Source organism: Bos taurus, chromosome 22, assembly GCF_002263795.3.
Source record: "Bos taurus isolate L1 Dominette 01449 registration number 42190680 breed Hereford chromosome 22, ARS-UCD2.0, whole genome shotgun sequence".
NCBI classification, from domain to species: Eukaryota; Metazoa; Chordata; class Mammalia; order Artiodactyla; family Bovidae; genus Bos; species Bos taurus.
This window is the reverse complement of record NC_037349.1, coordinates 53,857,506-53,871,032: the sequence shown is the minus strand read 5'-3', so window position 1 is coordinate 53,871,032 and position 13,527 is coordinate 53,857,506. Positions and strand designations below refer to the sequence as shown.

The window sequence follows — 13,527 nt, the reverse complement described above, 5'->3', positions numbered from 1 at the left end:
TCTTCCTGGACCAGGAATCGACCCTGTGTCTCCTGCACTAACAGGTGGATTCTGTATCACTGAGCCACCAGGGAAGCCCTGATTTGCGTAATTCTTGAGTGGAGGTATGGGAGTCATTCTGAGGCATGCTAAGAACAGCAGATGGGAAGTAAAAAGTGGGCTGACCTCTGCACCACGCCTGCAGTCTTCAAGGCCGCCAGTGACCTCCCTGGATGTGTCTCTTTCCTCATCCTTTCTCACCTCAGTGGCATGTCATACGATGGACCGTATCCCCCTGCTCCTTGAAAGACTCTGCCCTTGGCACGAGGTCCCACTCTGCAGGTTTTTCTCCTGTATCTTGGTTTCTTCCTCCCAGTTACTCCACAGGGTTTTCCCGCTCTGCTCCATCTTCGCATCCTCTAATCCAGTTGGAAAGTTCTCCTGTGCAGGCAGACCTCGGCGGTAGTGTGGGTTTAGTCCCGGAGCACTGCAATAAAGCAGATGTTGCAGTAAAGCGAATCATGTGAATTTTCTGGTCCCAGTGCATATAAAAGTAATTTTTACATTACACTGTGGTCTGTTGTGTGCAATAACATTATGTCTTTTAAAAAATCTACATACCTTAATTAAAAAATAATACTGTTGGGAAGTGGTGCCAATTGACTTGCCCAATGCAGGATTGCCGGAAGCCTTCAATTTGTAAAAAGCACAGTATCTGTAAAGCAGAGTACAGTGAAACGAGGTTGTCCCTATATTCCATTTGCTGAGAATTTTTCTCATGAATGAATATTCATTTTTGTACTATGCCTTTTCTGTATCTATTGAGATGATACATGGTTTTTCTCCTTTAGTCTGTTAATGTGATGTATTAAGTTGATTGGTTTTTAATATCAAACCAACCTTGTGTTCCTAGGATAAAGTTGATTTGGTCATGATGTACTTTTGTGTCTGTATTGCTGAATTCATTTGTTAATATCCCTGTGTGCCTGAAGGCCACTGCCCTGTAATTTTTTTTTTCTTGTAGTGTCTTTGTATTTAATATCAGGGTTATGCTGGCCTCATAAAACAAGCTAGGAATTGTTCCCTTCTTCCCATTTTCTGCAAGTACTGTGTGTTATTGGTGTTATTTCTTTACTTTATTGTTGAATAGCATTCACCAGTGATGGTATCTTGACCTAGAGTTTTCTTTGTGGGAAGTTTTAAAAGTACATTTCTATTTCTTTAATGGATACAGGGCTATTCAGATCTTCTGAGTTTCTTTTTTGTGTGTGTGTGCATTTTATTTATTAAAATTTTAAGTTTATCTTTTAAATTGGAGTGTAATTGGTTTACAGTGTTGTGTTAGCTTCTGCTGTACGACAGCGTGAGTCAACTGAATGTGCACACATATCTCCTTCCTCTTGAGCCTCCCTGCACCACCCGCCTCTTGTCTGTTTTATTTTGTGTTTTACGAGAGTTTTGTCTACCTTACCTCATGTTCTGTTCTAGACTGCCTTCCCTTTTATTTCTCTATCCACTTTCCCTAGGCAGTCTCTATCCTGAAGTTTAAATATGATGCTGTAAGAAATTGTGCACATTTCCAACACAGACATCCAAAGCACATCGTCATAAATACTCAGACCTGCCATCCTGATGTAATAGATACTAGTGTTTAATCTTGCTCCCTCAGCTTTTTCTTTTAATGTTACAGACACAGTTATGCCTCTCTACAATCAGATTCCAATCCTTCAGTTAAAAAAATACTGTATTATTTTTGCCTTTATGTTTTTATGCTGTATTTCTATAGATTGTTTATGGATACACCCACACTTGTGTGTAGTATTTGTGTTTTAAATTTTATGTAAAAGCTCTTAATATTCTGCATGTTTTTCACTATTTTGTTTCAAGATTTAGTCTATCTGTGAAAGTGAAAGTGAAGTCGTGTCTGACTCTTTGCTATCCCATGGACTGTAGCCTACCAGGCTTCTCTGTCCATGGGATTCTCCAGGCAAGAATACTGGAGTGGGTTACCATTTCCTTCTCCAGGGGATCTTCCTGACCCAGGGATCGAACCTGGGTCTCCTGCATTGGAGGCAGATGCTTTAACCTCTGAGCCACCAGGGCAGCCCATCTATTATAAGTACTGTGTAATTATGACACATTTAATTACCCATTTTCACATTAGTAGACTTTTAGGTTGTTACAGACTTCTGTTCCAGTGACCATCCTTGCACCTCACTGTTGGCTTGTGGGAGAGGTGGCATCACTGGGTCACAGAGTGTGTATAACCTCAGCATAAATGCATCTTGCCAAATTGCTTTCCAAAATTTTGGTGCCAGTTTATACTTCTGCCAGCAGTGAATGGCATTTCTTCCTGCCCTACCTCCTTGATAACACTTATTAATGTTAGACTAATCCTTGCTAATTTGATACATAGGAAATGACTTCTAATTGTGTTTTTAATTTACATCTTCCTGAGTACTGTCCCCCAGTGAAGCGGAGATATTTTCTTGTGTTTAGTATCTATTTAAGTCCCTTCTGTGATTGGCTTGCTCACATTTTTTGCCAAGTTTCACCGGGGTTGTTTGTCTTTTTCATGTTGTTCTTATTGTTCATACTGTGGGAGTTCTTTTTTTTTTTTTCACTTTTTATTTTGTATTGGAGTATGGCCAATTAACAAACAATGTTGTAATAGTATCAGGTGAACAGCAAAGGGATTCAGCCATACATATACATGTACCTGTTCTGCCCCAAACACCCCTCCCATCCAGGCTGCCACATTGTAGGAGTTCTGTATATAGTCTGGATTATTATATTTTTTGTTAGTTGAATACGGTGCAAATATCTTTCCCCAGTCTGTGGTCTGTCCTTGCGTTTTGTGACCCTACCCAGACCACAGGTTGTAGTTTGAGTTTGAGAATGGACGAGAATGATGATTTGGGAAGTCCAAGGTTGCTTGGGCCAACTACCTTGGTTCCCTCCTATAGCAGCAAATAAGTTGTGTAGAGGAGAGAAGGAGACAAGAGTGTCAGCAGATGATTGGGGGCCCCCTTCTCATTGTAGTCCGTGGAAATGTACCTGAGGCCACGATCACACAGCCTTCTTGGGAGAAAGCTACAGTCAACATAGCTGGCCAGACCTTGGACGCACAAGTAGACTACATGTGGACTTGACAAGTAGAAGGGAGTGGTGAGCGGTGGTTTTGGGGGGTGGCGAGTGGGTCAGGAATCTGTGGCTTTAGTCAGTGGCAATGACCTGCCTACCCTCCACCTCAGATGTGTTGCAAGGTTCATGTGAAATGGTCAGTGAGAAAACTCTTTGAAAACCACGATGCACTTTTCCAGTGTAACCTAATTAATAATAGCAGTAATAAGGCAGTTCTGAGATTTGGATGTTTAAGCGGGGGCCACTTGAAGCCAGAGATAAAGTATTCTCTTTCAGGAATTAGAAAAGACCACACTTCCAGTCATTTTCTTCTTTTTTAAAAATCTTTTTTTAAGTTTATGTTTTAATTTTTGGCTGTGCTGGGTCTTTGTTGCTACGCAGGCTGCTCTCTGGTTGCGGTGTGTGGGCTTCTTATTGCAATGACTTCTCTTGTTGCAAAACACAGACTAGGCACACGGGCTTCAGTCGTTGCAGCACATGGGCTCAGTAGGTGCGGTTTGCAGACTGTAGAGCTCGGGCTCAGAAAGTTGTGGCACATGGGCTTAGTTGCATGTGGGATCTTCCTGAATCGGGGATCTAACCCGTGTCTCCTGCATTGGCAGGCAGGTTCTTTACCACTGAGCCTCCAGGGAAGCCCCAGTCTGTTTCTTCTTAAACTCATACAATGTCTGATGACATATTGAAGCTTAGCACCATATGGTGATGTGTTGTGTTTTCATATGTTGTATGCACAGATGGTTAGAAAATAAAATTACCCACCTCCCACCTCAGCTGGTCTCCTCAGCACCTTTTGGGCCAGAAGCAGGGCAATTAAAACATCAAGCTGCCAAGTCCCTCTCACAAAGCAGAACTTGGACTAATTTGTCTCCGGCAAAACATCACAGGGTACTGCACAAGTCGTTTTCTGCTTGGGCCTTTCTGCTGTTCACTGTGGAGGAGGAGGCTGTGTGCCTGGCAGCCACGTGATCGTAATGCAATGACCCACAGATATCAGGAAAGGAGAGGAGCTTCTTGGCAAGTGAACCTTGACATACAGTTCATCGGTTCTCAGTTGGCCAGTCAGTCAGTAAGTGTTTATGAAGAGCCCAGGGAGTGCATCGCATGGCATTCTGTTTTCAAATTTTCTAATCTCTGTCGCATCTGAAAGTAGAGAGTGGATTTCCAGAGCTTATCCTCTCAGATGTAATTTGAAAGGGCAAATGAATTGCAGGTCTAGTGTCTTGATTGGAAAACTGACTGATTTATCTGCCTCCGCGTTCCCAGAGGAGGTCTTCTGTCTGGGGCCTCGGCACTGTCATCTGAATTCTGTTACTCTGAAGCATTTGCTTGATTTTTGATGCCCAGCCTGTAATAATGGTGGGTTATTAAACTTGCTAAACAAAATTAAATATTGCATTTCTCATTTCTTGGAAATGAAGCATTGCGTCTCCTCCAGAAAAACCACAGCACTCTGAAAATAGCAATTTTTGTGAGAAGCAGTAACCATGGTTGCTTTCAATTAGAAGCTGAATTGGTTTCAAATTTAAAGTTTTGTTTTGTGATGAAAGGGAGAGAAAGCTGGTCATTCCTGGGGAATTGGTACTTTTCTGTCTTTGGGAGGGCAACGGGCTGCCCCACTTCCTTCCCTTCTACTTCCAAAGTCGTCTTAACTCTGCTTGATCTTCCCTCCTGTGTTGGAGGAAGAGCTGTACTTTTGCCTGTTCATTTGTTCCTACTTAAGAAAAGTATTTTAAAATTATACATAAAATTCTATATGTTGTTGTTGTTGTTCAGTCACTAAGTCATATCCAACTCTTTGCGACCCCATGGACTGTAGCACACCAGGTTCCTGTGTCCTCCACTATCTCCCGGAGTTTGCTCAGATTCATGTCCACTGAATTGGCGATGCCATCCAACCATCTCATCCTCTGTCGTCCCCTTTTCCTCCTGCCCTCAATCTTTTCCAGCATCAGGGTCTTTTCCAATGAGTCAACTCATATTCTCCCCTTTAAAAAGGAGAAATGTAGCGTAGGTAAGGCTGCAGTCCCCCTTGATTACTCAGTCCCTCCCAGGCCCTTCTGGACACTGGGCCCTGTCATTTTCTAGGGTACATCCCTCCAGAGCCTCGTCTGTACATTGTCACCTGTAGCTGCCACCCTGAGTTGCCCACGGCTCTGCCCAACTGGAGGCAGGAGGTTCCTGTCGGGTGAGCCATTGTCACGTGACTGGGTCCTCACCAGAGGCTGGCCTCACCCCAGCTTCCAGGTCTCGCTTCCCAGCCAGCACTGGTCTAACTTGCCAGGACTTTATCCCTGTGTTTGCCCCTCATCAGTAGCTGGCCCCAACTCCCCTTTTATATCTCGAGTCTCTGTGAATTTTGCAGTCCTGCTAGTGCACCTGTGCTGGTCTCTGACCAGTTTGCCATCAAATCCGTCTCCTGATTTGCTTTGTATGGTAGAAGGGCAGAACCAGAACTCTGCAGGCCATGTTTCCCAAGCTCTGATGTCAGCTGACCTCTGAATAGTTTTGGACAAGAAGAATTTGGCAAGATTGTAGGGTAAGAGGAAAGAAGCAGCCAGGGAATTTCTTTCTCTCTGCCCTCTTTAGCATCTCCATTAATCCAGCTCTGTTTGGCCAGACCTGTCTATTTCAAAAGCTTCTGCAGCTGATCTCAGCCTTCGGGTTCAGTTATCTCTGCTTCTTCCCTTTGTTCCTTCAGTCTAGAAGTGGGGTCAGTGTACCACTCATCGAATTTCTGTGTTGTTTCCCCTGTCCCCCTTGGCTTCTCACTCAATTTGAAATAGTTAGAGCATTTGTTAGAAGAACAGCTGGAAGTGATGGCTTTTATTTTATGCATTTTCAAGTTATAGCTGCCGGGACTTCTTGATCCCCTTTCTGCTGAAAGCACTCATCCAAGAAGAGGTTAACACCTGGGGGATTGAGAGGACTCAGGTGGCGCTAAAATAGAAATCCAGATGTTAGGGGGGTGGTGGTTGTTGTTTGTTTTTTAGGTTAAATTGTCTAGTTGGCATATGTGAGCTATAGATTTAGTTACTTGTGGAACTAAACCAAGGATTAAACCAGGTTATGGTGATAGAAAAAAATAGGGATTTTACAACCCCAAAGGAAAGTTTAGAATTCCTCCAGTGAATGTTTTGGATGGTTTTGCCCATAGAGAAACCACAGACAAGAAAGTGGGCATTATATATCCAGAATGGGGGTATTTCATCTGGACTATATAGAAGAGACCAAGAGGTGAACAAGGTGGGCACAGGCAGCACTGACATGGTGTCTTTTCAATAAATGAACTGTAACAATTTGACCCTGATGCTGGGAAAGATTGAGGGCAGGAGGAGAAGGGAGCGACAGAGGATGCAATGGTTGGATGGCATCATCCACTCAATGGACATGAATTTGAGCAAACTCTGGGAGATAGTGAAGAACAGGGAAGCCTGGCGTGCTGCAGTTCATGGGGTCGCAAAGAGTCCAGACGTGACTTAGCGACCGAACAACAACAATTTGCCCAGCAAATAGAATCTGCTGCCTGGGGAAGCGGGGCAGTCTTTGGCGTTTCAGAGTCTTGTTGCAGGTCTTTACTTTGCTCCCTGTGGACAACAGAGAATCATCTTACGGCACAAGAGTGAGCTCTGCCCTTTGTCACTGGGTGTCTGGGGAATCCATGGTGCAGAATGGGCGGGACCCTTTCCTGTCTCCTGCAAGCTTGGCTCACGGCGACACTGCTTCTGCTGTCCAGCCATGGTGGAAAGGACTATCCTGACTCCCCACAGTCTATATTCCAGGGCAGACATTTGTTTATTGTTACTTTTTGGTAAGACTATGAAATAATTAAGAAGCTTTAAGATTTTTCAAATTTTTATCTTCATAGACAGCTGGGGTAACATGTGAGCTAAGAATATATCTTTTCATGTTCATTTCATCTGAAAACAAAAATAGAAATGAGTAAGTGTATTATGTAAATCCAGACTGGTTTTTTGACCGTCTCTGTATTGACTTTGTTTAAAAATACGGATGGTAACCTGGCAGCATGTTAATGGGCAGAAACATTGAACTGCTGCCACTTTGGCAGTCCCTGCGAAGAAACCAAGTGATAACTAAGTCTTCCCCTTTCTTGTGGAGCATGGTTACACAACAGTTACATTATTCTGCCAGCGAGGTAGCAGTGCCTCCAGCCCCAGGAGAATTAAAGCACTTCTGGAAGCTGCGTTCTGGCATTGTCCATGGAAGCGTTGCAGAACTTTCTAGTTAATCAAACACAAATCCCCAAAGTGGGGTTTCCATTATTATTATTATTTAACTCTTGGAAATTAAAAAGAGAGAAAAATCTGTGCAGGAGATGTTTTCCATCTGTGGGTTAAGCAATACTCCAGAGAAGGCTGTATGCTACAAGGTGTGTGTCTTAGTCAGAATTCTTGGCTCCCAGGGACTGTAACCCAGCTGAGACCAGTTTAACCAAACAAGGAGGTTTTGTGTGTTTTGACAGATCCTGGTGTAACTCACGGAACCAAAGGAGATGTAGTAGGAACGGGGCCCACTGGAAATTGGGCCCAGGTCCTTGAGCAGATCAGCACCCCTCGTCTCTGTCCAGCTCCTGTTTCTGTGTGTGTCCACACACCCAGCTGTATTTCTCAGACAGCTCCACCAGCTGCTTCCTCCATGGCCAGAGGGGTGGGTTTTGTGACTGTCCACAGCAGGATGATATGAAGTTGGAGGAGGAGCATATTCTTAGAAGACGGGATGGGGGTTGGGGGGCTCTTTGTAAAGTTGAAACACTCTGGGTTGGCCACGTTTAGCAAGACGAAAAGAGACCTCAGGTCTGAAAGATCCACTGGATTGGGTTATATTTTGATAACGTCCTAAAACTACATAGAATTAGGTATTCCTAGGGAATGTTAAAATTTTTTTTAAAAAGACATGTATACACACACATGTATATACTTACATATTTTTTGCAGATGTCCATGGCACGTTAAATTAAAAAAAAACAAACAGGTTATAAAATGGTATATAGTAGGTTCTATTTCCATGAAAACAAACCAGCCAGCTCCTATATGTGTGCATATGCTTGTGTGTCTGCGTTTAGTGAGGAGAAAGGTGGGGAAGGATACAAAGGCCGGTTGAGAGTAGGGTAGGGTGGAGCGGGGAGATGGTCAGCTTTGCCTGTATGTATCATGTGCTGTGTCCTTTCCCTTGTCAAAATAAGCCTGTATTGTGCTCGTAACTCGGAGAAGGCAATGGCACCCCACTCCAGTACTCTTGCCTGGAAAATCCCATGGAGGGAGGAGCCTGGTAGGCTGCAGTCCATGGGGTCGCTAAGAGTCAAACACGACTGAGCGACTTCACTTTCACTTTTCACTTTCATGCATTGGAGAAGGAAATGGCAACCCACTCCAGTGTTCTTGCCTGGAAAATCCCAGGGATGGGGGAGCCTGGTGGGCTGCCATCTATGGGGTCGCCCAGAGTTGGACAAGACTGAAGCGACTTAGCAGCAGCAGTGCTCGTAACTTGAGAAGCATCAATTAAGGAAAAGAAGAGGAGCCTCTTCCGACTGACCTCAGGAGAGTGGATGCAAGGACTGAGGTAGTCATGTCATCTCTTGAGTTTTTCTTTTACCATGCCACACACTTGTGGGATCTTAGTTCCCTGACCAGGGATTGACCCCTTGGCAGGGTTCAGATAGGGTCGAGACCCTTGGCAGTGAGATTGCAGAGTCCTAACCACTGTGAAGTCCCTGGGAATCATGTCATCTGAGGATGAAAGTCCAGGGCATCCACTCTTCCCAGACTCCCGGGCTGGGAAGCGCAGCAGAGTATGTGGTGGACCAGCCCCTCCTGGAGCGGCAGCAAACTGCAGAGCTGAGGTCCTGACAAGGGAACCGGTGATGTGACCTTGTGAGGTGCTGAAGATCAAGCCGATGATAGCAGCCGCCACTTGCAGCCAGCCCTGCCATTTCCTGGGTGCCTGCACTGTGCCGGGTGTGCCACACACACCTTAGCATGTGATTCTCAACAGTTCAGGGGGCTGCTTTCAGTCACAGCTGATAGTTGAGACTCAGCAGAAGTGGTATGCCTCAGGGCCCACTGCCAGGAAATGGCAGGTTTGGGTTTAGGATCCTTCCCCCAAAACCACAGCCTCCTGAGCAGCAAGCCTTTGTTGACATTTCCCACTCACTAACCAAAGGTGTGGGGCTTCCCTGGTGGCTCAGTGATAAGGAATCTGCGTACTAATGCAGGGAACTCTGATTCGATCCGTGGGTGGAGAAGGGAATGACAACCCACTCCAGTATTCTTGCCTGGGAAATGCTGTGGACAGAGGAGCCAGGAGGGCTACAGAGGGTTGCAGAGTTGAACACAACTTAGCAAGTAAACCACCACCATCAGCCAAAGGGGTTAGAGCGGCTCTGAATTTAGATGCATGGTCTTTGTTCTTGAGATGGAATTGTTCCATCAGAACAAAAACCTAGTTTTAAAATATTTAATAATCACAGAATGGAAGAATGACTTTAAGGCAAGTGGCATCTATCTGCTACTGGGAGAGCCATGCCTGTTGTCTTACTGCCACCTGCTAAGAGGGACAAGGAGAGGATGGATCTGGTCTTTGGGATTTGAGTATGAATCCAGTTTGGGACACTTTGAATTGTAGGTGCTTATGGACCTGGAGCAGAGATGCCATGGGTGATACTCATTTGCATCTCAGAAAGTTCTTGAATAAGACAGAAAAATGGAAGAAAACCCTAGGTACACAGTGAATTTTAAAAAAATTTTTTTAATATAAATTTATTTATTTTAATTGGAGGCTAATTACTTTACAATATTGTATTGGTTTTGCCATACATCATCATGAATCTGCCACGGGTGTATACATGTTCCCCATCCTGAACCCCCCCTCCCACCTCCCTCCCCATACCATCCCTCTGGGTCATCCCAGTGCACCGGCCCCAAGCATCCTGTATCCTGCATCGAACCTGCACTGGCGATTCGTTTCACATATGATATTATACATATTTCAATGCCATTCTCCCAAATCATCCCACCCTCTCCCTCTCCCACAGAGTCCAAAAGACTGTTCTATACATCTGTGTCTCTTTTGCTGTCTCACATACAGAGTTATTGTTACCATCTTTCTAAATTCCATATATATGTGTTGTATACTGTATTGGTGTTTTTCTTTCTGGCTTACTTCGCTCTGTATAATAGGCTCCAGTTTCATCCACCTCATTAGAACTGATTCAAACGTATTCTTGTTAATGGCTGAGTAATACTCCATTGTGTATATGTACCACAGCTTTCTTATCCATTCATCTGCTGATGGACATCTAGGTTGCTTCCATGTCCTGGCTATTATAGACAGTGCTGCGACTAAACAGACATTTCTCCAAAGAAGACATACAGATGGCTAACAAACACATGAAAAGATGCTCAACATCACTCATTATCAGAGAAATGCAAATCAAAACCACAATAAGGTACTATTTCATACCAGTCAGATCAGCTGCTATCCAAAAGTCTACAAGCAATAAATGCTGGAGAGGGTGTGGAGAAAAGGGAACCCTCTTACACTGCTAGTGGGAATGCAAACTAGTACAGCTACTATGGAGAACAGTGTGGAGATTCCTTAAAAAACTGGAAATAGAACTGCCTTATGACCCAGCAATCCCACTGCTGGGCATACACACCAAGGAAACCAGAATTGAAAGAGACACGTGTACCCCAATGTTCATCGCAGCACTGATTTTTTTTTAAAGGAGATAAAAAACACACATGGAAATAATATGATCTCAATTTTTAAAAATTAGATATAAATTTACCAAATAACAGTTATGTATGGTTATATGGTAGAATTAAGGGTGTTTATTTTCTTCTGAATATTTTTCTCTATGTATTAAGGTTTTTCACAGTGAATACACATTATTTCTATAATCAGGGGAAATTGTTACTTAGAAAATGAGGGCTTCACTGGTAACTCAGTGGTAAAGAATCCACCTACCGATGCCGAAGACATGGTTCAGTCCCTGGGTTGGGAAGGTCCCACGTGCCGAGGAGAACTAAGCCCACGCAGCACACCTACTGAGTCTGTGCTCTGGAGCCGGGGAGCTGCGCCTACTGAAGCCCGCGCCCTAGAACCTGTGCTGCACAATAGGAGAGGCCATGCAACGAGAAGCCCAAGCGCTGCAACAAGGAGCAGCTCCTCCCCTGCCGCTCGCGCAACTAGAGGAAAGCCTGCGCAGCACCGGAGACCCAGCACAGCCATACATAAATAAATACAACTAAAGAAAATGAGGGCTGTTTCTTTAGTGGAAAATGTCCCATCAGGATATGAACAGGATATGAACAGAGTGTCCATCACTCTTCTGGGAGATGTGTGTGAACAGAAGCTCAGGTTCCTGCAGGATTGCAAACACATAAACCCAGCTTGTGGCAGGGGACAGACCAGGAGCTTGAGAGGAAGTAAGAAGGCCATCCATTAAGGGCTGTTTCTAGAAATACCAGAGCCTCCTCAGCCCATCCTCCCCTATAGGCAAGTTTGGAAATCTGGCTTTGGGACAAGTTGTGTCTGTGGTGGTGTGGCTGAAATTGGCATCAGAGAAGGGTAGGGGACTGAGCGTTCAAAGCAGGTCTTCTGAGGCTGCCCCTTGATGCCACAGCTTGTGTCTCAAGCCATTGTTCCCGTTCACAGCACGGAAGGTAGCTTGAGAGAACTTGCTATTGAGGCTACCAGCTGGGCTGCGACCGGTCATCCATTTGCAGAAATGAACGTCTGTCCTGGCTTGAAGCGCCTGCTCCTAGTGTCACCTGGCGAGGCTGCTTCCTCTTTCTGGGCCCCAGTGGCCCAGGCTGTCAAATGAGGAAACGGAGATGGAGGGTGCATCTCAAGAGCTTCTTCAGGCTCTAAGGTCCGAGGATCCCCAGACCTTTCCAAAGATCTGAGGTTCTTTGGAAAATGGATATATCTTACAGGTAGTGATTCAGAGTGGCTTATTGTACACTTCAAAGGTGGCTAGTGTGATGGAGGGACTGAATTTTAAATTTTACTACATTTTAATTTAAGTTTATATAACTGTATGTGGCTACCTTATGGGACAGCAGAGCTCCTTAACTGGAAAATCTAACATAAGGTGAGCATTTGGAATGCCTGTATACATTTTTATATATATCTACTTTGAAATTGAAAGAAACTTTCTAATTTCAGAAAAACCGTTTGGGTTCTTTACAGACAATACAGACAAGAAGAAGAAAAAGAAAGTAAAAAATAGTCACGAAAACACCTACTCAGAGATAACTGCTACTGGCATCTTGGTGTATAACTTTCTAAATTCCCTTCTGTGCTCATGTCTTAGGTAGTCAGCTGGCTTTCAACAGCATAGCTTGAAATCATCCAGGAATGGATGAGACATGTTAGGAGAGAATGCCTGCTCACTGCCCAGCAGAAAATACTGAGAAAGACTTTAGCAATCTGCCCTGACTGATGTTTCTTTTCTGGGTGCTAGGTTATCAACCCTATGGGCTGGGATGCATTTGGATTGCCTGCCGAAAATGCCGCGATTGAGAGGAATCTACATCCAGAAAGCTGGACGCAAAGGTATGTGTTTACAGGCATATTCAAGCACTTGTATACATTACCCTTAAACAACTTTTTTTTTTTAAACCTGTGCCTGAGAAATAGAAAGCAAAGGAAACAAAACACTGCAGTCTGCCAAGCAATAAAAAAGGATTGTCTATGTTGGTATTTGCTTTTTCTCACACTGTATTCTTATCTAAGACACAACACAAAGTGTTTGGCTATTCATTCATGTGTTCATTTTGATGCTTTGTTATTTACAGTTATTCTTCCTTTGAATATTTGCATTTGGAAGGAAAAAGGAGGAAGAAAGGATGACATTTGTTAAACTTCTACAGTGTTCTTCATCTTCTTGACCATAGTTTGAGCCATAGCCAAATGCCACATTATAATTTTCTCTGCAAATTCTTTTAATTTTTTTGGCTTCATCATTCTGAAGCAAGAGGAACAAGGAAATATATGGCCACTTTATTCTAGGCATGGCTTTCTCCAAGGAGGACATAGTCTGAGTCCCCGCTGTGGCCTCAGGCTGCCATGTGCTCAGGCAATGCTCATCCCTCTTCCTCCTGATAAAGCCTTGAGGAACTTGTACTAGAACCCAGCACAGTGTTCTGGGCTCCTTTGATAAAGTCGTTCCTCACCCTACCCCTCAGAGGTGTGGAGGGCAGTTCAAGGCCTATCCCCATTGTCTTTCACCTTCCTTTGCTTTATCTTGCCCAAAAGAAGCATCTTCTGCACCATCCACTTCTCTTTTTTCTTCCTCATTCCTGGTTTCCACTTTTCCAATATGGCTAATTATGGAGTAATAGGAGTGATGAAAACAGGAGGAAATGATGATTCAAATAAAAA

The 13,527-nt window shown here is 44.1% G+C and overlaps 1 protein-coding gene across 4 annotated transcripts in view; it reads left to right on the top strand.

The window, feature by feature from the left end:
• The window catches only part of LARS2 (leucyl-tRNA synthetase 2, mitochondrial), a 146,752-nt gene that overhangs the window by 15,685 nt on the left and 117,540 nt on the right, over positions 1-13,527 (top strand). For all 4 annotated transcript variants that reach the window (XM_010817882.4, NM_001435144.1, NM_001435143.1 and 1 more), the window contains exon 4: positions 12,608-12,699. In XM_010817882.4, coding sequence (XP_010816184.2) covers positions 12,608-12,699 — 92 coding nt within the window. The remainder of the gene's footprint in view (positions 1-12,607; positions 12,700-13,527) is intronic.